Source organism: Heterocephalus glaber, unplaced genomic scaffold (genome assembly GCF_053883595.1).
Source record: "Heterocephalus glaber isolate CG9 unplaced genomic scaffold, H.glaber_assembly_v1.0 deba00000943, whole genome shotgun sequence".
Lineage (NCBI taxonomy): Eukaryota > Metazoa > Chordata > Mammalia > Rodentia > Bathyergidae > Heterocephalus > Heterocephalus glaber.
The window spans coordinates 12,532,361-12,557,428 of NW_028258175.1; the positions used below are offsets into that span (position 1 = coordinate 12,532,361).

The following is a 25,068-nucleotide window of genomic DNA, read 5'->3' on the forward strand; positions in this document are numbered from 1 at the left end:
CCTGCAAGTGTAGAACTGTGGAGCGAGATTAGGACACGGGAAACCTGCCCCTGGAGAAGACTCAAGACCCTGTAGCAGGAGAAATGATACAATGTTGGTCACCAAGTCTTGATAGTTCATCACTAAGCAGTTATCAGGCTCATCTGAGGAGCCAGTGGTTTGCATTAATGTTAGATTACAGAATAAGCCAGTTGATGAAATTTCTAGTGCTGGCTTTAGGCTAAGTGGCAAGGGAAAAGACACAGTGGGAGGGACAAGCAAAGATGGAAAAGAGAGATTGAGAAATGATGCCTTTCTCTCGGTTGGAGAACAGTTGTAGAAATGGGGGTGTGGTGAGGGATAGGAAAGTAGCAATGTGGAGCTAGAAGGGTGAGGAATCATTCTGGCATACATGCTGCAGGGCGTTAGGAAAGAGTTGCAAAAGTGTCATGTTTTTCAGAAGACAAATGGGTTCTGTGAAAAACAGTGGAAAAGGGAGATAGGGAGGGGTGCCAGTGGTGAAAGGAGGCAGGATAAGGCATGAGACTCAGATGACAGGAGTGTTACCAGGGCTTAGCTTTCAGGTGGCAGCGAGTGAGGTGTGTGGGGAGTTAAAGGGTAGCTTGGTGAGAACAAGGTGTTGAAGTCACCCTGTAGAGGCCACTGCTGGTGTGTTGACAGACCCCCAGGGTAACATATTGCACAGCACAAAAAGGAAGGAGACAGAGTGAATGAGCCCGACTGAATGCTACAGCAGAGACTTTCCTGTTTGCCACTCCAATTTTAGTGCTAATTAAGATGGGTCACATCATCAAAACAAAAATGTGGAGCTCATGAGTGACATTTCTTTAGAACAGTGCTGTGTATTGTATTTTTTTCTAGAGCATGTTCTTTTTTTGAGTTGTTCCATGGGTTGTATAGAGTATAATAAAGCTGACCAATATTTTAATTACAGGTCACTAAGCTGTTTTGAGTCTGGAGAATTTGTTGAATGTACTGAACAATTAGAATTGCTACCAGGAGAAAATATCAGTCTACTTGCTGGAGGATCAAAAGACAAAATAGGTATTTGAAAAAGTAGTTTTAAGTTAATTTTTTAATGAAAAAATTCCTCAAAATGTTTGGTTTGATATGTTTTACTAGCGAATCTAGAAGTTATTGTACCATTTAAGGTTCTGTTAATGTTTGGCTTGGCAAATGAAGAACAGTTCAGTTAAAGTTAACCAAAATAGCTGAGAATGGTGATACTTGCCTGTAATCCCAGCATTCTGGGAGGCTGGGGCAGGAGTATCACAAGTTGAGGCCCAGCCTGAGCAACTTAACTTCACAAGACCCTGCCTAAAAGTAAAAGCTGGGTATGTAGCTCAGTGCGAAGGCCCCGAGTTTAATTCCCAATACTGGGGGTGGGGGTTGGGGAACCTAAACAAAGGCTACCTTGATAAGTTGAGATTTTTAAAGATACTTCGTTTGAAAAAGTATGAAACAGTGTTTAAGGTAAATATTTTTCTTGATTTTTATGTTGATGTGCCTCATTAAGCTCTTTATTGCAAGTGAAACATTTTGTAAAATGTCCTGGTTAGTATTATGAGTGTTCTCTGTGTTTGCACTAATTTTATAGATTGAGAAAGATGTGCTGATGTAGGTGTAGACTTGTTCCTTTAAATAGTAGATCAGCTTACATATATTTCAGCCTTTAGAGTCAACTGATTTTTTTAGGGGTATGAGGTATAATTTTATGAAATAATAATGTTTACATAATTGTTAAAAATGTTTAACAGTAGTGTTCAGCTCTCTGAACTTAAAGGAGGTATTCATTGTGGGTTATTGTTTTAAGTACTGTATATTTTCACTCCTGTACATTAAAAGCAAATTAACTCAATGAAATTTATTTAACTTTTAGATATGAAAAAACTACTTCCCAACATGTTAAGTCCAGATCCAAGGGAGCTTCAGAAATCCATTGAAGTTCAGTTGTTGAGAAGTTCTGTGTGTTTGGCAACTGCTTTAAATCATATAGAACAGGATCAGAAGTGGCAGTCTATAACTGAGTAAGTTGAACCTTCAAGAGATATATGTGCCTTATGTATGCCATATACGTGTGTATGTCAGATAGTACAGGAGAAGACATTTGCTGGATCACTAGGCCTAATACATCTTGCTCATGCCCTCTTACTCTAGAGCAGCCTTCCTCCTAACTTTTGTTGCCACATGGTAGGATCTTAACAACTGCTTTATTCCTCCAGTGCTTACAAGTTGAAGAATCTCATTAATTAATTGGTGGTAACACTTTCTTTCAGGAACGTGGTAAAGTACTTGAAGCAAACCTCCCGGATAGCTGTTGGACCACTAAAGCTTTCTACACTAACTGTTTCCCAGTCCTTGCCAGTTCTGAGTACCTTACAGCTGTATTGCTCATCTGCTTTGGAGAACACAGTTTCTAATAGACTTTCAACAGAGGTATGTAGAAGCATATTTTTGTAAATATGAATATCAATAGGCATTTATTATAGAAGAAAGACCTAGCTTACTGACTTTTTAAAGTGGTATTTATAGTTGGACATGCTAGTAAGTCCAGAAATCTAAAATGCCATTTTAGGCAGATTTTCATTTGAGAACTAAATGGGGTAGATGAAACACCTAAGATGCATGATTTCAGGAATAGCTAATTGCTTTATTTTTCTCTTTTCTTTTTTGAGGTGGAATAATGTAAGTACAAATATTTTCTTTGTAGGTTATGTTAGTTTGGAATTTGACTTCAAGAAACCCCTCCTTTAAGTTAGGGTAAAGTCCAACCAAAATTAGGTCTCCCCAAAGGAATTGTAATCTTTGAGATACCTATAAAGCAGTAGTTTTAATGTTCCTCTGTAATTTAGCCTCTGCTTTATAGTAAATATACTATTTTTAATTTTAAAAGTCCCTTATTGTCGAGTATGTTGGTAAGTTGGACTTAACTTTTCTGAATTTGCTTTTTTCAAAACAAAAGATTTTCTCTGAGAATGAACTTGCTTCTTGTGATTTAAAGAGATATGATGGAAGCAGTTAGTTTAGTTGATAAAACTGGAGTGTACTGAAGGAAGCTGACCTCTATTAGAGACTTAGATTTGTTAGTGTATGTTTATAAACATATAGGATCTTGTTTTACATTAAGGAATCTTTATTTTTCTCCGGCAGGACTGTCTTATTCCACTCTTCAGTGAAGCTTTACGTTCATGCAAACAGCATGATGTGAGGCCATGGATGCAGGCATTAAGATACACCATGTACCAGAATCAGTTGTTAGAGAAAATTAAAGGTAGTTTTTCTGAAAATTAATTTTACTGAGATATAAATTGCACATTTAAAGCATGCAGTTTGATGAGGTTTAGCACATCTTGGTTGTATAAACACCAATACAAACACAATTCAGAATGTGTCTCACCCCTGGAAGTTCCCCTGGTGTCAGCTTTTCAATCATTTTAACATTCGCCCTGTCACAGGCAGTTACTGATTTGCTTTCTGTCACTTTAGACTTGTCTTTACTGACTGTTTTTGTTTTTCTAAGTGGGCAGTGAAAAGTGATTGTAATTTTATATTCTTTTGGCATATTGTGAAAGTTACAGTTCCATATCCTTGGTATTGTCAGTAGTCTTTATACTTTTAAACACTGGAATAAGTGTAGTAGTATCTACTAGTATGGTTTTCCTTCTGACTCAAGACACTGAGCATCATTTTTATTTGCAAAATGGCCATTTTATGTCTTATTTTGGACATGCCTGTTCACATCTTTTGCCCATTTTTAATGATTTAGTAAGACTTGTGTATGTTCTGAGCATAAATCCTTTAGTGGATGAAAGATACCCAAATGTTATTTTATTGATTGATTGGTGTTGGAGATCTAATTAGGGCTTTGTGTGTGCTGGGCAAGAAGAGCTCTATCATTGAGCTACATCCTCAGAGCAGGTATTAAATTTCAAATATTCTAAATGAACAGCTAGAGAATTACTATTTATATAAATGAATGAATCACGTTTTTAAGAAAGAAATACCTGCCATGTTAAAAAGGGCTGCGAGCCATGTATTTTACTGCTGTGAAATAGAACAGTGCCAGAATTCTATCTGTAGTTTGAGCTGAAAACATGGTATCTAGAGTTAGTAAGTGTATTACTATCAAGTAAACTAACTTCCAAGATGAGGACTTGCACTGTAGTGAGATTACTGGTAACACTCAGTTTGGCCTCTCATTGCCAAAGAGACCTGGGTTTGAATTGTTGATCCAACTTTTCCATGTGTAGTACCCTTAAGGTAAATTAGACTTCTGAACTGCTTTCCTTTTCAGTTATACTACTTGTGAGATTCTTATAGATTTTATGAGATGAGTCAGGATATATAAAAGCTCTACCACAGAGTGTGGCGTAAAATAGAATTTCAGACACCACCATCTCCTTCCTCATTGTCCTCATATGAAGATTTGAAATTGGAAAGAAAGTCAGTAACTCAACAGATAGCATTCAGAGATAGAACTCAATTCCTTCTCATTTTTATTTCCTTATTAAAGTCTGGATCAAGTATGTTTTGTGCCAGGTACTATGCTTAATGTTGGTATATAATGGTGAACAAGATAAGCTTGTTTTCTTCATTCTTAGAATCAAGGGAATTCTAGAATCTGGTAGGGAAAATTGACATCAAGCAAGAGCCATCAAACAGTACGATGTGTTGAGTGGAGTGCACATGCAGGATACTGAAACAACATACAGCAGAGACACCTGAGTTAATCCTGTGAGTTAGAAAAGCACTTGGGGAGGAAGTATCATTTAAGGTGAGGCTTGAGGAGGGCAGAGATGAGGAAGACGGCAGGTTGATTTCGTTAAAAACATACCTTGTGTTAAAGCCAAAGATAATTACGATGGATGGCTTTGATAGCTCAGCTTACCTGAGGGTAGAGTAGAAAGAGATGGAGCTGCTGAGATTGATGCTAGAGTAGAATGCGAAGCATTGGTGACTTTCAAGCCTGGGAGTTTGGCTTTGTCAGAAGGGTATTGGGAGGCTATCACAGGGTTTTTAAGCAAAGAAGCTAAATGTTCAGATTTGCCTTTATGTACAGTCAGCTGTAGGTTTGAAAAGGGATTAGAAGAGGGTAAAAATACAGCAAAGGGACTAGTTAAGTTATGCTGAAGTCCCTGTTAAAAAACATGATAACTAAGTATGGCAGTAGGGATCAAAAAAATCAATCAGATACAAAGATTGAAAGTAAAGTCTAAAGATGATTGCCAGGCATTTGCCAGGTGATCCTGTGCCTTTCCTTGAGAAAGAGAGAACAAGAGAAGGGACTGAAAGATTTAGAGGGTTGTGGATAATGCAATCCATTCCACACCTGTTGAAGGACCTTTGAAATGTCTGCAGTATAGGAGACCAGTTAGTTGGCAGATGAGACTCAGTTGTGAGGTCTGCGTTAAAGGTTCAAGTTACTAACATTTATGTTTTTCGTTTGGTAATTGAAGCAAAAGGAGATTTATCTTGTCCGGGGAGCATATGCAGAGTGAAGGCCTAGAACCTGCCCCAAGAACACGAATGTTAGTAGATAAGTAGTAGAAGGAAAGGAGACTGAGGATTATTCTGCAAGGGCAAAGGAAATCCAAGAGAGAATGACATGGTAGAAAGGCAGAGGGTGCCTGACTGAAGAAGGGGAGTAGTTTATTTAGCCTCACTCTCTTACCCACCTTTTGACCTAGGCTCTCATTCCTAAAGATTCAGAAATTTTAAAAGTTGATTTTTTTTGTTTTACAATGAGTGATTTTTTACTTTACATCATTGTATACATTTAATTGAACTGACACTTACTGTGTATTGTATGCCAGGCAGTGTGGTAGTGTAGCCACTGGGGATTTGAAGAGGAGTTGGTAGTGTGTGTATTCGTGTGGGTGGGTGAGTGGGGAGTGTTAGTTGGAAATGACGTCTGGGATTGGATGAATTGGGGACTAATGAAACATTTTTTTCTCTTCAGAGAAAACAGTTCCAATTAGAAGCCATCTCATGGAATTAGGTTTAACAGCAGCAAAATTTGCTAAAAAACGGGGGAATGTGTCACTTGCAACAAGACTTCTAGCACAGTGTAGTGACGTTCAGCTGGGAAAGACCACCACTGCCCAGGACTTAGTCCAGCATTTTAAAAAACTGTCAGCTCAAGGTCAAGTGGATGAAAAATGGGGACCTGAACTTGATATTGAAAAAACCAAATTGCTGTATACAGCAGGTTAGTAAAATGCATCAGAGTTAGTCTGAGTTAAAAAAAAATCTTGTGTGTGAATGTTACTGTTTGCTTTAAGGCAATAATAGAAAAGTTGATTATTTATAGATGTTGCATAGTATTTGCTTCCTCAGTAAGTCATTTGTAATTTATTTGTCTCTATAATTTAGTCCTTCTAAAAGAAGTAATTTTGTTATAATGTATGAAGATAAAAAATGACTTCAGAAATTATTGAACTTTTTTTTTAAATTTGAATTTGAATTAATTAATTTTGAGACAGGGTCTGGCTATATACAGTTCAGGCTGTCCTTGAACTCATGGCAGAACTGCTTCAGACTCTTCAAGTATTGGAGTTATAGATGTGCGCCACCACACCCTACTTAAACTTACTTGTTTTTAGAAGCAAACATTTATTTTATCCTAAAATACATTGCAGTCATTTGCTTTCAAGGGTAAATGCTGAATTTATTTTTGGTTTCCTCTAGGCCAGTCAACACATGCAATGGAAATGTTGAGTTCTTGTGCTATATCTTTCTGTAAGTCTGCGAAAGCGGAGTATGCAGTTGCTAAGTCAATTCTTACACTGGCTAAATGGATCCAGGCAGAATGGAAAGAAATATCAGGACAGCTAAAACAGGTTTATAGAGCTCAGCAACAACAGAACTTTTCAGGTCTTTCTACTTTGTCTAAAAACATACTCACTTTAGTAGAACTGCCGTCTGTTAATGCAATGGAAGAGGAGTATCCTCGGATTGAGAGTGAGTCTACAGGTAGGATTTCTTTTCTTTATTAGCTTTAAAAATATTAATTTTAGAAGTTTAAAATTTGCAATATTATGCCAGCTATAATTTGCCACACAAAGTATGTCTGAAAATGTAGTACCCATAAAAAGAAACTAGTACACTATATTGTTGACAAATAGTAAGTGAAACATTTTTTTTGGTACTGGGGATTGAACTCAGGACCTTGCACTTGCAAGTCAGGCAGCGGCACCATTGAGCTAAATCCCTGGCCCCTGAAACATTTTTTTAAAGATCTAATGCTGTACTTCCAGCCTTCAGGATTTAAGTTACTTTTATGACATAGATGTTTTTACTGGTGATAAGATCTTGGCCCTGTAGCTTAAAGTATCACCTCACGTCAGGAGAAGCAATAAAGATACAGTAGCCTGTGTTCCCTTTGATTGGAAGGTGGGAGAAACTATAGAAAGATTTCAACTTTTTTTGTTCTGTAGTGCTAATAACAAAAAGTTAGCAAACTAGTAGGTAGTTTATTCAGTCCAGTTTTACTCTTGTTTATATCAGGTTTTTGTTTTTTTTTTTTTTGCAGTACCAGGGATTGAGCTCAGGACCTTGCACTTTCAAGGCAGGCGTGGTGCCACTGAGCTAAATCCCCAGCCCTATATCAGTTCTTTTTTTTTTTTTTTTAATCAGTTCATTTTTTAACGGTGGTGGGGAACAAACTCAGGGCCTTGCACATGCTAAGCAAGTGCTGTACATCTGAGCTGCAAGCCCAGCCCCAATCAGTGTGTTGTGTACTGTATTTACAGTTTGAGAGATAATTCGTATCTTTGCTGAAACATGAAAATGTTTTTAATGTGTTTTTCTGATGCCTGTGGTTTTAATTACTGATACTGATCTTACAAAGTAATTATAATATACGTATTATTGGGCCTTGGGCTGGGGATTTAGCTCAGTGGCACTGTGCCTGTCTCACAAGCACAAGGTCCTGAGTTCAATCCCCAGTACCAAAAAAAAAATCGTAAAATTGTATTATCAGGCCTTAAATGCATAAAGGAAGGGATACAATCATTACAAATCTTGGCAAATGAACTATGGTGGTCAAAATTTCTTCCCCTCAAAAATGGGAAGAAAGACCTTTGCCTCATGAGTTTCTGATTGAATGAAATGGTATAGCCATCACCTAAGCAATAATTTTTGGCAGAATGTTTTAAAATGAATCTAATCATGAGGGAAAAGGCACTTAGATGAAGAATGTAGAACATTGTTATAGCATGTCTGATACCCAAACTATTTACAGAGTTTAATGAAAGACATTGATGTGTCTTATTGTTGCTAGTCTAAATTTACTTGGGAAGCTAAGTGATTGTGTCTTACCAAACTGTACAGTAATATGGAACTTATTGATTGCTTGGAGATAATAAAGATCTAAAATGTTATTGAGAGTGACATTAAAAATTTATGACTATGCTAAGTTCTTTTATTTTTTCTCCATTATGGCAGTACATATTGGAGTTGGAGAACCTGACTTCATTTTGGGACAGTTATATCACCTGTCTTCAGTACAAGCACCTGAAGTAGCCAAGTCTTGGGCAGCACTGGCTAGTTGGGCTTATAGGTGGGGCAGAAAGGTGGTTGACAATGCCAGGTATGTATGTTTCAATGTATAATTTATTCAGTGCATTGCACAATAGAAATTTAAAATATCTTGTCAAGTGTTGGGGATGTAGGTCAGTGGTAGAGTGCTTTCCTAGCATGCATCAGGTCCTCAGTCTAATCCTCAGTATCACAACAAAACAAAACAAAACATTGCCACCAATAATAAATTGATGAATAAGTAAAATGCCTGCTTATTTGGTAGAGTTTAGGTAGCTAAAATATCTGATAACTTGTTTAATTATTTATTTGGTACCTGTGGTTGAACTCAGGACCTTGCACTTGGGAGGCAGGTGCAATGCCACTGAGCTAAATCCCCGGGCCTAACTTGTTTATTTTTATAGTCAGGGAGAAGGTGTTCGTCTGTTGCCTAGAGAAAAATCTGAAGTTCAAAATCTGCTTCCCGACACTATAACTGAAGAAGAGAAAGAGAGAATATATGGAATTCTTGGACAGGCTGTGTGTCGGCCAGCAGGAATTCAGGCAAGGGAAATACATGATACAGTGCTTGGGGGAGGTAGTGATGAGAATGTCCTTTAACTCACTGATTCTAAGGGAATTGGGCACATATACTTCATTAAATATTAAATGGGGTTAGGTAATTGTTGCAAGTGAAAATTTGAGTTTCAAGTTGAAAATGAGTTATCTGTTTTTACATAATTTCTTGACAAAGCAAGTCATTTTCCTGAGTTAAAGTCATTTCCAGGTCCTAGTAAAAAGAGGTAAGTTTGTTTTCTATAAATTAAATTTCTCCTTTGATTTCTCTTGATCAAAAATTAGGTTCTGGGGATGGGGATATAGCTCAATGGCAGAATGCTTGCTTAGCATGTAGTGGCCCTGGGTTTATTCCCTAGTACCAGAAAGGGGAAAATACTAGGTTTTGAACCCTAGGTTGGGAACTTTTAAAAATATGCCGGTGCATGAACACACCCGCCTTGAGAGTTTGAATAGGACCTATGTGTGTTTAAACTTAGCAGATAATTCGGATAAACATCCAGAATGGAAAACAGTGGACTAGATGAGCTATAGCATTCACTCTCTCTATTAAACTCCTGTCAGTTTTGAATTCTATAACTATTGAGTATTTGGCTGCAGTCTTCAATGGCAGGGTTTTATTTGCCAGGCTCTCTGCTGACGGAGCTCTTGCTCTAAACAGTGGCATTTATAAATCTTTGCCAAAGCTTGTGTTCAGTGTATGTGCAGTATTGTAAATAGAATAAGGTCTATTTTATGGATTCTGTGTCTGTTCAGCCTCAAACTTGGGAACAGTTTTATTTTTATGCAGGCAAGTACTGTAATTTGGAAACATTTAAAGTACAACAAAAATACCTTTAATCTCTTCTTAAGCCAGGCGTGGTGGCACAACCCTGTAATCCCAGCACTCCAGAGGCTGAGGCAGGAGGATTGCTGTGAGTTCAAGGCCAACCTGGGCTACATAGTGAGACCTTGTCTCCAAAAGAAAAAAATCTCTGCCTAAATGCTTATATCTTTTTTCATAGGCTGCCTTAGTACGTATATCATAAAGAGAAGCCTATTTACATTGATTAATGTATAACACTAATAATGTGAAATAGTCTCATAAATGACAAAATGTTTTCATATGACAGTCAAATCATACACCATACTCCCTTCTCACTTTCTTTTTTTTTTTTTCTTTTGTGCCGGGAAACAAACTCAGGACCTTGCGCTTGCAAGGCAGGTGGTGGCACCACTGAGCTAAATCCCTGGCCCCTCACTTTATTTTTGAAAATAGCATTTATACCCAGTTTTTCCTTAGGATGAAGATATAACACTTCAGATAACAGAGAATGAAGATAATGAGGAAGATGATATGGTTGATGTTATCTGGCGTCAGTTAATATCGAGCTGCCCATGGCTTTCGGAACTTGATGAAAGTGCAACCGAAGGAGTTATTAAAGTATGGAGGAAGGTTGTAGATAGAATCTTCAGCCTGTACAAACTGTCATGCAGTGCATATTTTACTTTCCTTAAACTCAATGCTGGTCAAGTACGTAGCATGTTCTAGCAAAAATCTTTTGGAACTTTTTCCCTAGTAAATTAAATCAATCAGTACACTGAATTTTTTTTTTTTTTTTACTTGTCACAATCTTTCATTCTTAGATTCCTTTAGATGAGGATGACCCTAGGCTACATTTAAGTCATAGAACGGAGCAGAGCACTGATGATGTGATTGTGATGGCTACATTGCGACTGCTCAGGTTGTTGGTGAAGCATGCTGGTGAGCTCCGGCAGTATCTAGAGCATGGCTTGGAAACAACACCTACTGCTCCCTGGAGAGGTGATGGCCTACCTAAAATGTCTCAGTAAATATTATTTCTGACAGGGATACCTAAGACAGTAAAATGAACAAACAGAAAATACTTCTTTCATGTTTATGTTTTGAATGTGTAAAATAGTCATGTTTATAGGATATTGTGGACTGCTTGTTACACAACAAAGACCTTCCCTCCCACCTTTTAGATGAGAATCTGAAAAACAGGAGCTTTTTATATACAAAATGAATTTTAGAGAGGGTGGTGAAGATAAGTTCCAAAAGATTTTGTACACCTTTTGAAAAATTGTTTGCCTCCTTTGTAGGTATTCATAGGAAATATATTTCTCTAGAACACTTTGAATTGCTTTGGACTTTAATTACAGTTCTGTACCATAGCCAGACTTGCAAATCAATAGCTATTGTGTATGGTTCTTTGTTATGCCAGGGAGAACTTTGAAGCCCTTAAAACTTGTGCTGATGCTGACATACATTAAGTTTTATCCTTTTGTATCCACTGTAGTCAATTTTTAGTAACTTCAAAAAAATATCCTTCTTTCCCTAAAGGAATTATTCCGCAACTTTTCTCACGCTTAAACCACCCTGAAGTGTATGTGCGCCAAAGTATTTGTAACCTTCTGTGCCGTGTGGCTCAAGATTCCCCACATCTCATACTGTATCCTGCAATAGTGGGGACCATATCACTTAGTAGTGAATCTCAAGCTTCAGGTATGCAATATTACAGTACTGTTACTTTAAGTATAAATTATTTTACCAATAATTTTGTTTTTTGAGCTTGGTGTTTGTAAGTTGGTAGAGTTTGTAGTATTATAGTAATAATTATCATTTCTTGATGGGGGTAACTGCTGTGTATCTGGCATGAGGATATGTGTCTTTCATGTCTTCCGTCCTTAGAATAATTTAGCAAGGTAGAAAAAAATGGTGTAATTCAGGTTACAGAACTGTAAATGACAGACCGAGCTCCATTCTTTGGCTGGGAGGATATCTTATTTTAGTGATTTGCTTATTCTCTTGCCTTAATTTTCTTCTATTTATAATATTAATAAACATGAAAGTTCAACTTGTAAAAATGCAAGATACCCATCATTTTTAGTCAGCTTAAAGTACAGAAAGCAAGTTAGACGAGTACTCTAGAGTCCAATAGATTATCCATGTTTTCCCTAACTCAGTATATGTGCATGGGAAAAATATTCAGAGTATTCCCTGTTCTCCCATTTCTTTGTAGGGAATAAATTTTCCTCTGCAATTCCAACTTTACTTGGAAACATTCAAGGAGAAGAATTGATGGTTTCTGAATGTGAAGGAGGAAGTCCTCCCACTTCTCAGGATAGCAATAAGGATGAACCAAAAAGTGGATTAAATGAAGACCAAGCCATGATGCAGGATTGCTACAGCAAAATTGTAGATAAGCTGTCCTCTGCAAATCCTACTATGGTGCTGCAGGTACAGAGAAACCCAACTCAGCATTTACAACAAGCTTTACTATAGTGCTCACCATCCCTGCCCCCAGGCAAAGGCCTAAAATAATAAAAACTCGGTTGTGGAAATGTTTGAGAACCAGAGCTTTAAGAGTAATCAACATTGGGCCGGGGATTTAGCTCAGTGGTTTCACTGCCTGCTTTGCAAGCGCAAGGACCCGAGTTCGATTCCCAGTACCAAAAAAAAAAAAAAAGAAAAAAGGATAATCAACATTGGTTTAACCAATCTATATGAATGAAATTACTAGTCACTGTTCTCTATTGAGTAATGCACAATAAGCACACAGATTTAGCTTGAGATGTCCAGTGTGTGCTGGCTTGGAGACGAACTCTTTGGATGTGCCCTGTACACAGGTTCAGATGCTTGTGGCTGAGCTGCGCAGGGTCACCGTTCTCTGGGATGAACTCTGGCTGGGAGTTTTGTTGCAGCAGCACATGTATGTCCTGAGAAGAATTCAGCAGCTAGAAGATGAGGTGAAGAGAGTCCAGAACAACAACACTTTACGCAAGTGTGTTTCCGTTAATTTTACTCAAACTATGAAACTGCCTTTTTAAAAAATGTGGTAATCTACGTAACATAAAATTTATTGTTCAATTCAGTGACATTAAATACATTCACAGTGTTGTGCAGCCATCACCATTGTCCACTTCTAGAACTTACTTATCGTCCCAAATAAAAGGTCTGTACTTGTTAAATACTGATCTTTCCTTCCCCTCCCAGCTTCAGTCACTGGTTTACTTTTATTCTTTCTCTCTGAATTTGCCTATTTCAGGTACTTCATTAAGTGAAATCGTATAGCATTTGTCCTTTTGTGTCTACCTTTTTTCACTTCATGCGTTTTCAAGGTTCATTCATGTTGTGTTAGAATTTTCTTCTTCTTCTTCTTTGGTGCTGGGGATTGAACTCAGGACCTTTCCCTTGCCAGGCATACGCTGTGCTGCTGAGCTAAATCCCTGGCAGAATTTTATTCTTTTTTATGGCTGAGTATTTCATTGTAACACACTTTGTTTATCCATTCATCTGTCAGTGAGTGGTTCGGTTGTTTTGCATTTTGACTGTATGAATAATGCTACTGTCAGCAGTTATGTAGAGTGTCTAGGTTAGTGTCTGATTTGAATAATTTTGGCTATGTTGTGGTAGATTTGCTGGATCATGTGACAGTTCTGTGTTTAACTTGTTGTGAAACTGACAGGCTCTTTCCCCAGTGTCTGTACCATTTTACATTCCCAATAACAATGCATAAAGGTTCCAGTTTCTCCTTGTTAATACTGATTGATTTTGTTGTTGTTGTTAATGGTATCGCATTTTGGTTTTGATTTGTGTTTCCCTAATGAATGGTGGTATGGGGCATCTTTTTGCTTTGCTTATTGTCGGACATTTGTGTACCTTCTTTGGAAAAATTTCAGTTCAAATTCTTTTACCTTGGTTATGGTGGTGCTAGGGATCAAACCTAGGACCTCGTGTACTTGCCCACCACTCTGCCACTGAGCAACATCTCTAGCCTTTTTGCCTGTTTTGAATTGTCTTATTTTGTTGTTAAATGATTTGTATATATTTTCTACATTTATGGGTTGTCATTTCCCTCTCGGTAATATCTTTTAATGCCTGCCGATGTCTATCTATCTGTCTATATTTTTTGGTAATAATGTTGATTGAACCCAGATTCTTCACACTGACCTACATGCCCTACCCCTTTTACTCTGTTTATTTTGAGAGAGTCTCACTAAGTTGCCCAAGCTGGGTTCAAACTTGTGATCCTCCTGCCTCATTCAGCCTCCAGGAGTGCTGGGGTTATAGGTGTGTGCCACCATCTCTGCCTGATGCACAAAGGTTTTAATTTTGATGTATTCTAGTCTGTGCTTCTTATGGGTGGCATATCCAAGGAGTCTTTGCCAAACCTAGGGTCATAAAACCTTTCTGTTCTGTTTTCTTCTAAGAGTTTTATAGTTTTATCTCTTCTACAACTTTTACCTGTTTTGATTTACTTTTTGTATATGATGTAAGGTAATGGTGGAACTTGTTTTTTACATGTAGATACCCTATTTGCCTCACATTATTTCTCTTTTTGAGACAGGGTCTCGCTATATAGCTCAGGCTGGCCTTGAACTCACTGTGTAGCCCAGGCTGGCCTCAAACTCACAGTGATCCTCCTGCCTCAGCTTCCCAAGTGCTGGGATTTCAGGCGTGTGCCACCATGCCTGGCACCCTATATTATTTCTTGAAAAGCTGCTGCTTGTGTACTGAATGTTTCTTTTTACAATGTTGTTTGAGTTACTTTGCTAGTATTTTATTACTCTATACTTGTTCTTTGATTCTTTTATTTATTCATGCATTGTCCACTTAAATTGTCCCATGTTTGTGTAAAATATTAATGTACAGTAATTAATTTCTGAATGAAAATGTCTTCCTGGTCAGAGAAGAGAAAATTGCCATCATGCGGGAGAAGCACACAGCTTTAATGAAGCCAATTGTGTTCGCTCTGGAGCACGTGAGGAGTATCACAGCAGCCCCTGCAGAAACACCTCACGAGAAGTGGTTTCAGGATAACTATGGTGATGCTATTGAAAACGCCCTTGAAAAATTGAAGACTCCATCAAACCCTGCAAAACCTGGAAGCAGCTGGATTCCATTTAAAGAGGTACAATTAGCCTCAAGAACACGACTAAAATGGAAAACTTCCTTGGGAGATAACAAAATTTAAATAAGTGGACTCCCCTCACAGAGAAGCTAAGGGAACATTTTTGTAAACCCCTGGAAGGCAGCCTGTGACTAATTGCCTCTAAGAAATATTAAGTTGGTGTGGTGGCGCATGCTTGTAATCCCAGCAGTTGGGAGGCTGAGGCAGGAGGATTGCTTTGAGTTTGAGGCCAAGCTGGGCTACATAGTGAGTTCCAGGTCAGCCTGAACAACATAAGCGAGACCCTGTCTCAAATGTCCACCCCCTCAAAAAAAAAAAAACATAAAAAAGGGGTGAGTGGCAAAGACCACTGCTTGTTTATGAGTGGAGGGCCCCCATCAGGAAAGAATAAATGGTAGGTGAGTAGCCACAGTGGAGTCAGGCCTTGAGCTACATGTCGGCTGTCTGCTGTGCTCTCCTTGGAAAGATAAAGAAATTGAATCTTGTATGTTTATAGTTTTAGTATTTCTAACAAAATATTCATACACAAAAACATTTTTTAGAAGTACTTATTGAGCATCCCTAATCCAAAATCTGAAATTAAAAACTAGAAACTGAGTAGTGCTTAGACATTTGGAATAGGAATGCTCACTGGTTGAAATTAATGCAAATATGTATTCCAAAATCTGAAGAACCCTGAAATCTGAAACGTTGTGGATCCTGGGCATTTTGTATTAAGAGCTACTCCACCTGTAATTGTTTTGAAACCAATTCTGCATATGTTATTTGGGTTTTTTGGGGGGGGTACCGGGGATCAAACTTGGGTTCTTGTGCTTGCGAGGCAGGCGGCGGAACCACTGAGCTAAATCCCTGGCTCTACGTATGTTATTTGGGATGGTCAGCGTACTCAGATACTGGAGAATCCTTATCTTTTGTGTGGTCTCTTAATTTTGTATTCCTTGGACTTCACCTGTTACAACAGTAGTTCTTTTTAACTTTGTAACTTTTTTTTGCTGTTCTTTTTACCTCCTTTGTCTCTTATTGCTATTAGTTAATTTCTCTATTGAAATTTAGTAATAAAAATACTAAAAAATACATATCAAAACAAATGTAGAAATAAAAGTACATCTAGCTTTATCTAGTAAGTTCAAACTATAAGTTCAGAGGAAATAGAAGTACAAGACAAGAAAACTGACACAGGGGATGAAGTTTGTTATGTGTGTAGCCAAAACTATAGTTTTGTGTGTGTGTGCATGCCTGTGCATGCGGGAAGGATGGAACTAAGTGAGAAACCCAAGAGAGGAGACAGGAATACTTTTGAAAGTCTGTCAGGGAAAATAAATCATTCAAAATGTTTTCTTACCGTTGTGTACATTTTAAAGAACAATTTTAAAAATTAAAGAATACTCGTTCACTTTTTTGCTGTTACAACTAAAAATATAATAATAGAATAAACCACTGTTCTGATTTTTTATTAATTTTTAATTAATTATTACCTACTTTAAAAAATAATTTGTGTTTATAGATGCTTGGGGGTCAGGGTCTCCGTATGTAGTTCAAGCTGACCTTGAACTCGCTAATTAACCCAGGCTGGCCTCCAACGTGTGTCGATCCCCCTTGCCTCAGCCTCTGAAGTGCTGGGATTACAGGCATGCACCACCACGTCCAGCCTTTATGTGCATTTCTAAATGACATATTTATTCTTGCCTGTTACTGAACTTCATTATGTGTGAAAATTTGTCTTTACCACCAACAGTTTACTACTGAATTTTTAAAGAAATCAGCATTGGACTTTTAAAATGATTTATCCTTGTTATAAGTGTAACAGAACAACAATCCATTATATGAAAGAACCATTGTATCCATTCTTCTATCTGTTGATTCTTGGGGCATTTTCAGTTATTTTCTCTTTTATGAATAAAGTTTTTCTGAAGAGTTTAAATTATTTCACATGAAAGCAGAGTTTATGATTGGTTTTGGTGCAGCTTATTGAATACGTACAAGTAGGGATGTAACTCTGCTGCTAATCTTTTTTCTCAGTGGTTATTAGAAGATTATGATGCTTTCTCCATACTTCAGGTGTTCAGAGCTGTAAACTGTTAGGTCCTTGTTTAAAATGTTGTTTTTGTGCTTTCTTCAGTTATGATAAATCTCTGATCTACTTAATGTCCTTTCCTTTATGTAATAAGATTGACTCGGGTTTTTTTGTAGTTGACAGTAACTTTAGAAGTGGCTTCTGAAGGGTGTGTTCACCTGACAGCCCACTGCTGGCTATATATTCAACTTTATTGCAGGAATTGACTTGATTTGTTTTGGCATGGGTTAGGCATAGCTCAACAGTGGGAAGTAGTCTTCTAAAAGCTCTGATTGTGAGGAGTACTGCAGTGCTTTCTTTGTGTTTCCAGTGATCTCACTGCTTATTTGAACAGAGAGAATGAGAGGCCTTAACAAAGTAGGAATTCCATAGAGCACACCAGTACATTATTGTTCCTTTTTAGGGTGATATAAAGCCCTAAGGTTAAATTAAATGCAGAAACTAGATTAACAGCTATTTAAAGTTTTTAAAATTTACTTTTATACCAAATTAAGTGTGAGAGAAAATGTGTTTTTTCATAATGCAGACTTGTTCCCCCCCCCCATCTTATGCGTACAGATAATGCTGAGTTTGCAACAGAGAGCACAGAAACGCACAAGTTACATCTTGCGTCTTGAAGAAATCAGTCCATGGTTGGCTGCCATGACTAACACTGAAATTGCTCTTCCTGGAGAAGTCTCAGCCAGAGATACTGTTACAATCCACAGTGTGGGTGGAACCATTACAATCTTACCAACTAAAACCAAGCCCAAGAAACTTCTCTTTCTAGGATCAGATGGGAAGAGCTATCCTTACCTTTTCAAAGGTAGAGTTCAGAACTGAATTCCTATTTTAAAATGTGTACCAGCCTTATTAAGGGTTTATGTGTGTGTTAGAAGAGGACTGTCTGTATATCATATTATTACCTGGAGTACCCTGTGTCCTATGTGATTTTGAATGGCAGTGGTTGGTTGCTGTATAGCAAGATTGCCATCATCCCCTTGCATATGAATGTGTGCAAGCAGAACAACTGAGGTATACCTAGTAATGCTTATATTTTGTCCCTGAATAGAATTCTTTAATGCTGTCAGGTGTGCCATGTTGGATTGTTACCAGTTGAAAAAGACACAGAAAGTGTCTCAGCCACAGTTGGGCACCTACCTTGACATCTTCAATTTTGTTTTCATAGGACTAGAGGACTTACATTTGGATGAGAGAATAATGCAGTTCTTATCTATCGTGAATACTATGTTTGCTACAATTAATCGCCAGGAAACACCCCGTTTCCATGCAAGACACTATTCTGTGACACCGCTGGGAACGAGGTCAGGACTGATCCAGTGGGTGGATGGAGCCACACCCTTATTTGGTCTTTACAAAAGGTGGCAACAACGGGAGGCTGCCTTACAAGCACAAAAGGTTGAGTAAAATTAAAATATGCAGTTTTTCATTTGAAGGCTTGGTTTAAACAAGTATGTCTCAATTTTCTCCATGGGTATGTGAAATATTTTGAGACTTACTAGAACGTTTTTGCATGTATACCAGGGGTTAAAGCGGGAAAAGATGTGTTCTTAGGAAAATGTTTTTTGGACATATTTTCTAAAAATAAAGTTTTGAGGTAGAAATGATGACATTGAGCTAATGGGAGATGGTATGTGATGCTCATTTAATATTTTATTTACTAATGTTTTTATTGGGCTAAGGTCTTTTAAATTAAATTTGTAAATAATAGAAAACTTGTTCACCCCCAGCCTTCACACTGAGCCCCCTCCCTCCTCCCCTCCCCTCTCCCTTCCCCTCCCCTTCTCTTCCAGTTAAGTTTTTGCTAAGTTGCCCAGGTGGGACTTGAACTTGGAATTCTCCTGCCTCAGCCTCCCCGAGTGCTGAGATTACAGATGTGTACCACAGCTCCCAGCTTCTGAATCTGTTTAAATACATAAATAAGAAGTACTTTAAATGTAGAGTTTAATCTTCATGACATCTTATTTTATACCTGTAAATTTTATACTGTAATTTTATTTAGTTTAGTTTATAATTCATTGAGCAAAGTACTTGAGTAACTAATAGTATTTATATAAATAACGAATTTAGAATTCATTTAGCCAGTACTAAATGCTAAGGGTATTAAGATAAATTTTATACAATCTCAACTCTTGGACCCCAAATCTAGCTAATAAATAAATGCTTCTAATTATGAGTAGTTTTAGGGAGGAACAAGAGTTTGAAAGGAGTCAAGTTTTGTTTGTTTTGGTGGTGGTTCTTGGGATCTAACCCAAGGCAACTCATGTAATAAATACTCCCTCTACCCCTAAGCCAGGAGTCAGATTTTAAGCGTAGGCATAGAAGCCCACAGAATAATTATTGAAGTATAAGTTAAAGATAGGAATTAGAGGGGCGGGGATTTAGCTCAGTGGTTTCGCCGCCTGCTGCACAAGTGCAACCACCCAAGTTCGATCCCCGATACCAAAAAAAAAAAAAAAAAGGAATTAGAGAAAGGCTATCTAAAATTTGGTGTAACATGTTTCTCCAATCTGTTGTTATTTTTGTATTGGTGATTAAGTCATCAGTGAAGAATGAAATATACACTTATGTGAATTATGAATTAGAACTTTAAAATGGAATTATATGTCCCAATAAGACTATAACTTAGATGTTGAGTTTAATCAAATCTCAAGAAAAATTTAGCAGTAGACCAGTTTTTTCAATAAGGAAGTAGTACCAAATTAAAAGAAAGTAAAGTAAGTTACAAGAAAGGTACAGTCCAGAAGAATTGGCTTGCTTTTACATGAAATTTATCTGGATAAAGTAAAAGACAATAGGAAAAAAGAGGGAAAAAAGTTACTGTAATTGTAATCTAGCATGAACAGTGTATCTAAAAGTGTACCTTAATTTAGTATAGTTGTCTTCTGTGTTTTGTATGTTTTTTGGCCTATTAGTCTGGTTGCTAACCTGTATGTATGAGAATTAACTTTATAAGGATTTATAAGATAAATAAATGACTCATGCTGGCAAAAAAGGAGGGGTGGAGGGGAAAAGGGAAAAAAAATAATTGAGATGTGTTATGTATATGTACCAGTTCCCAACAGTGAATGCAATCATTACTGTAAACATACTAATAATAAAAAAACCTAAATTTAGTTGGGTAGGCAGAGAATGCTGCTGAATAATCATTTGTTTAAAATGCTACTTTATACCAGGCATGGTGATACATCTGTAATCCTAGGATCAGAAGTTTAAAGCCACCCTGGGCAACTTGACAAGGCTGTCTCAAAAAAGGGCTGGAGGAGCCGGACATGGTAGTGCATGCCTATGATCCCAGCATTGGGGAGGCTGAGTCAGGAGGATTGCCACAAGTTTGAGGCCAGCCTGGGCTACATAGCAAGACCCTGTCTCAACAAAACAAAACAAAAAACAAAAGGCTGGGGGATATAGCTTAGCTCTCTTTGGATTCAGTCCCCAGGGCCAATTAATCAGTCAGTGCCTAAATAAATAAATGAACAGATCCACCCATTCATGCCTATAACTTAGCATTTAAATTAATCTTTGTTCTTATTTAAAATTTTTTTGAAGGCCCAGGATTCCTATCAAACTCCTCAGAATCCTGGAATTGTACCTCGTCCCAGTGAACTTTATTATAGTAAAATTGGCCCTGCTCTGAAAACAGTTGGACTTAGCCTGGATGTGTCCCGCCGGGATTGGCCCCTCCATGTGATGAAGGCAGTGTTGGAGGAGTTAATGGACACCACACCCCCAAATCTCCTGGCCAAAGAGCTTTGGTCTTCGTGCACAACGCCGGATGAGTGGTGGAGAGTCACACAGGTCAGCAGGCAGTGTGGTTTGGGCTGGGATCAGAGTTAGAGTGTCGACCAGCTCCTCCTTGCCCGTCTTGTCGATGCTCCTCTTCCTCCCACATCCCTCAAGTCTTAGAAATGTGAGACCTGTGTTTAAAATCTGACTTTATAGATCTAAAGGTATAAGCATGACTGTGTCGAAGGGCAAGACAGAAGAGGTTATAGGTGAAATGGAGAAGAGAGTAAAAAATTGAGAAAGAATACTAGAAGAGGGTAGAGGAAACAGTTTAATGACTAACTCTGACCATCTAGGATCCCAGTGTTATGCTCAGAGCCTGTGTGACCACATGAAACAACCCTCAGGAGTACTTTCTGTTTATTTTATAATAAGGGAGCAGGATTTTGGAGTTTTGTAACCTTTTTTTAATTAATTTTTTTTTTTTTAAGTTTTGTAAATTTTAAAGCACCGCGTCCATGTTGGCAGGAAATTTGCTAACAGTATTTAACTTGATCCTTTACTTCTTTAGTCTTATGCAAGATCCACAGCAGTTATGTCTATGGTTGGATACATAATTGGCCTTGGAGATAGACATCTGGACAACGTTCTCATAGATATGACAACTGGAGAGGTGGTTCACATAGATTACAATGTTTGCTTTGAAAAAGGTAAAAGTGAACTTTTGCGTTTATATGAGGGTCAAAAGGTTTTTGGTGAAAGGGCCGAAATATAATGATTTGTTTTTTCAAGGTAAAAGCCTTAGAGTTCCTGAGAAAGTACCATTTCGAATGACACAAAACATTGAAACAGCACTGGGTGTAACTGGAGTAGAAGGTGTTTTTAGGCTTTCCTGTGAACAGGTAAGCAGTTTTTTCTTCTACCTCATAGTGTACATGTTAAATGAAGAAAACTTGTGAAATGAAAAAAGAACTTATTTTAAATGAGGAAACTTGTAGCAAAACATTTACAACTCTTCTGAAAACAGGTTCTGCACATTATGCGGCGTGGTAGAGAGACTCTGCTGACATTATTGGAGGCCTTCGTGTATGACCCCCTGGTGGACTGGACAGCAGGGGGCGAGGTGGGGTTTGCTGGTGCTGTCTACGGTGGAGGTGGCCAGCAGGCTGAGAGCAAGCAGAGCAAGCGAGAGATGGAACGAGAGATCACCCGCAGCCTCTTTTCTTCCAGAGTAGCTGAAATTAAGGTGAAGCCCAGTGCTGTAATAAATCGCCATCATCTTTTTGATAAATAGAGAAATGAGTAAACATGTTTATAAAAAGTTGAGTAAAACTTTTTCTTAATTTTTTTTGGCTGGGCATGGTGGTGTATGCCTGTAATCCCAGTGCTTTCAAGGCTGAGGCAGGAGGATTGCCATGAGTTCAAGGCCATCCTGAACTGTGTAGCAAGATCCTGCCTCAGAAAACCAAAAGAGAAAGAAAAAAATGTATAATGTTGAAATGGCCATTATAATAGGGGAATTTGCTATCGCCTTTTTTAGTAGGCAAGGCTCCCTCACAGAGACATGCAATTATACTCATTTATAAGAGGTAGGTTAATGATTGGAAAAAATTATAATTTCTGAGATATTTTGAAGTGTGACTAAAGTGTTTTCTAAATGAATAACCTTCCCTCAGTGTAGCCAGAGATGCCCATCTTGTTCTGTGTGGCATGGTGGCAGCTGCTTGGTATTGTGGAACTGAGTCTGTCGTTTTATGGCCATGTGAACTTGAAGGTATAGGTTATCTTTGTCTGTAACGTGGGGATGATGCCTTCAGATTTTGTTGAAATTTAGGCAAAATAATACATTCAGAATGTTCCTCCATGATTATTCTGGCAGATGTTAATGTGTCTTACAGTTGACCCTGTGAGAATCCTCCTAATCATAATACCTTTTTACAGGTGAACTGGTTTAAGAACAGGGATGAGATGCTGGTTGTGCTTCCCAAGCTGGACAGCAGCTTAGATGAATACCTAAGTTTGCAAGAGCAACTGACAGATGTCGAAAAACTACAGGGAAAACTGTTGGAGGAAATAGAGTTTTTAGAAGGAGCTGAAGGAGTGGATCATCCCTCTCGCACTCTGCAACACAGGTTTAAACACAGGACTGAGTTCTTATTTCTCGATATGTGCCATTCAAGAGAATGTATTTGTGTAAACATTGTCGCCTTGGGTTAGAATTACTATTGCATCTCCTAAAACCGATAAAAGCTTCCTCAAGGACTGTAATTTCAAAATGCTGATAACTTAAAGTTTCTGGTTTATTATATTTAACTTAAATGTGTAACCACTTAGGTGGTATAGTGAGTGGTTAGAACACTAGGATTCACCTGTGAAAACCTGAGATTTGGTTTTCCCTGTACAGTTGTATCCGAATCCTTATTCGTACAGTGGCAGTTAGTTATTTCATTTACTTTGCTGAGGTTTAAAGAAGCCTCACCTGGAGTGAGCTAAGTGAATGAGCCTTAGCACGGAAAATGCTCAGTATAGGGCAGTTAAATGCACAGTTGCCAAATATTAGGTGAGGCAAGGCCTGTCAAACACTCAGGGACCCTAAACTTGGCGTTGGGATAGTTTTATTAAAAGATTGGGAGTATAATGTACAGAATTACAGGGTCAGGAAGAACTAGAGGAGTAAGGGACATTTGAGTATAACTCTCAAAATTGAAACACAGCTAACCAGGCAGCCCAAAGTCTGAGCAAAGTTCAGATTGTCAGGTATGTAGAATAAAGTGCAGCAAGTGACCTTTGGATTTGTTTTGTTTCCCTGATTAGGTATTCTGAACACACTCAACTACAAACTCAGCAAAGAGCTGTCCAAGAAGCGATCCAGGTGAAGCTCAATGAATTTGAACAGTGGATAACACATTATCAGGCTGCATTCAATAATTTAGAAGCAACACAGCTTGCAAGCTTGCTTCAGGAGATAAGCACACAAATGGACCTTGGTATGGGTCGACTTACTTTAATGAATGGTGTTTTTTATGGGTTGACTTACTTTAGATACACATGTGTGCATGTGAGTTCTGTAGGCTTGTGTTTGTATGTGAGGTTCTGGTTTGTGCTTCCTTTGACTGCTAACTTGAAATGGCCATCACTGTGATTAATACTGTCTTCTATCAAAAGGTCCCCCAAGCTATGTGCCAGCGACAGCCTTTCTTCAGAATGCTGGCCAGGCCCACTTGATCAGCCAGTGTGAACAGCTGGAGGGGGAGGTTGGCGCCCTTCTACAGCAGAGGCGCTCGGTGCTCCGAGGCTGTCTGGAACAGCTACATCAGTATGCAACTGTTGCACTGCAGTATCCAAAAGCCATATTTCAGAAACATCGAATTGAACAGTGGAAGACCTGGATGGAGGAGCTCATTTGTAATACCACAGTAGAGCGCTGTCAGGAACTTTACAGGAGGTAAGTCGCAAGTGTTTAATTTTCTTCATTATTCATGTAGGGTAAAAGAGAAGTTGTGATTAATTTTCAGATTGTATTTTATTTTTTTTTTAAAGAAATGTTTAATAGATGAAACTGACATGGAGTTACTTTTGTCTTCATTTTAAAAGGAGCTCCTACTTTCCTTTATAAGATAGTGTTTTTCCTAATTAAAATATTCCTCATTGTGAGAGGGTCTGATTTATTTAAGGTGAGGTAGGCTCAGACATTGTTGGTACCAATGAGTGATCTTAGAAAGTCACTTAAGTTTGAGACTTTTAAGTGTGAAATTGAATTGAGTCCTACTCTTTGAGGACAGAACACAATTTTCTTCTCTAAGCACAGGCTTCACTTACAGTCAGGGAAGTTAATGTTTTAAGCAAGCACCTCTTTACTTTTGTAGATATGAAATGCAGTATGCTCCTCAGCCACCACCAACAGTATGTCAGTTCATCACTGCCACTGAAATGACCCTGCAGCGCTATGCCGCGGACATAAACAACAGACTTATTAGACAGGTGGAACGTTTGAAACAAGAAGCTGTCACTGTGCCAGTTTGTGAAGATCAATTAAAAGAAATTGAACGTTGCATTAAAGTATTCCTTCATGAAAATGGAGAAGAAGGATCTTTGAGTCTAGCAAGTGTTATTATTTCTGCCCTCTGTACCCTTACAAGGTGAGCTAGCTGACTTCATATTGAATTGCTTCAGTGTCAAAAGCATTGGTGTTTGAGATTGCATGTGTCTTATTTTTAATCCCAAACTTAAGGAACTATTTTACTTTCCTTAGTCCTGCCC

At 38.1% G+C, this 25,068-nt stretch overlaps 1 protein-coding gene across 5 annotated transcripts in view; it reads left to right on the top strand.

Moving 5' to 3' along the window:
- Positions 1–25,068, top strand: part of Smg1 (SMG1 nonsense mediated mRNA decay associated PI3K related kinase) — a 95,856-nt gene that overhangs the window by 52,319 nt on the left and 18,469 nt on the right. For all 5 annotated transcript variants that reach the window (XM_013076386.3, XM_004855797.4, XM_021237227.2 and 2 more), the window contains 24 exons: positions 935–1,044; positions 1,880–2,027; positions 2,277–2,436; positions 3,151–3,271; positions 5,960–6,208; positions 6,688–6,972; positions 8,446–8,590; positions 8,943–9,081; positions 10,376–10,606; positions 10,720–10,897; positions 11,438–11,599; positions 12,117–12,334; positions 12,724–12,878; positions 14,786–15,008; positions 17,641–17,887; positions 18,251–18,480; positions 20,632–20,880; positions 21,380–21,518; positions 21,601–21,710; positions 21,836–22,054; positions 22,750–22,940; positions 23,623–23,795; positions 23,974–24,253; positions 24,675–24,947. In XM_013076386.3, the coding sequence (XP_012931840.1) occupies positions 935–1,044; positions 1,880–2,027; positions 2,277–2,436; positions 3,151–3,271; positions 5,960–6,208; positions 6,688–6,972; positions 8,446–8,590; positions 8,943–9,081; positions 10,376–10,606; positions 10,720–10,897; positions 11,438–11,599; positions 12,117–12,334; positions 12,724–12,878; positions 14,786–15,008; positions 17,641–17,887; positions 18,251–18,480; positions 20,632–20,880; positions 21,380–21,518; positions 21,601–21,710; positions 21,836–22,054; positions 22,750–22,940; positions 23,623–23,795; positions 23,974–24,253; positions 24,675–24,947 (4,635 nt within the window). The remainder of the gene's footprint in view (positions 1–934; positions 1,045–1,879; positions 2,028–2,276; positions 2,437–3,150; positions 3,272–5,959; positions 6,209–6,687; positions 6,973–8,445; positions 8,591–8,942; positions 9,082–10,375; positions 10,607–10,719; positions 10,898–11,437; positions 11,600–12,116; positions 12,335–12,723; positions 12,879–14,785; positions 15,009–17,640; positions 17,888–18,250; positions 18,481–20,631; positions 20,881–21,379; positions 21,519–21,600; positions 21,711–21,835; positions 22,055–22,749; positions 22,941–23,622; positions 23,796–23,973; positions 24,254–24,674; positions 24,948–25,068) is intronic.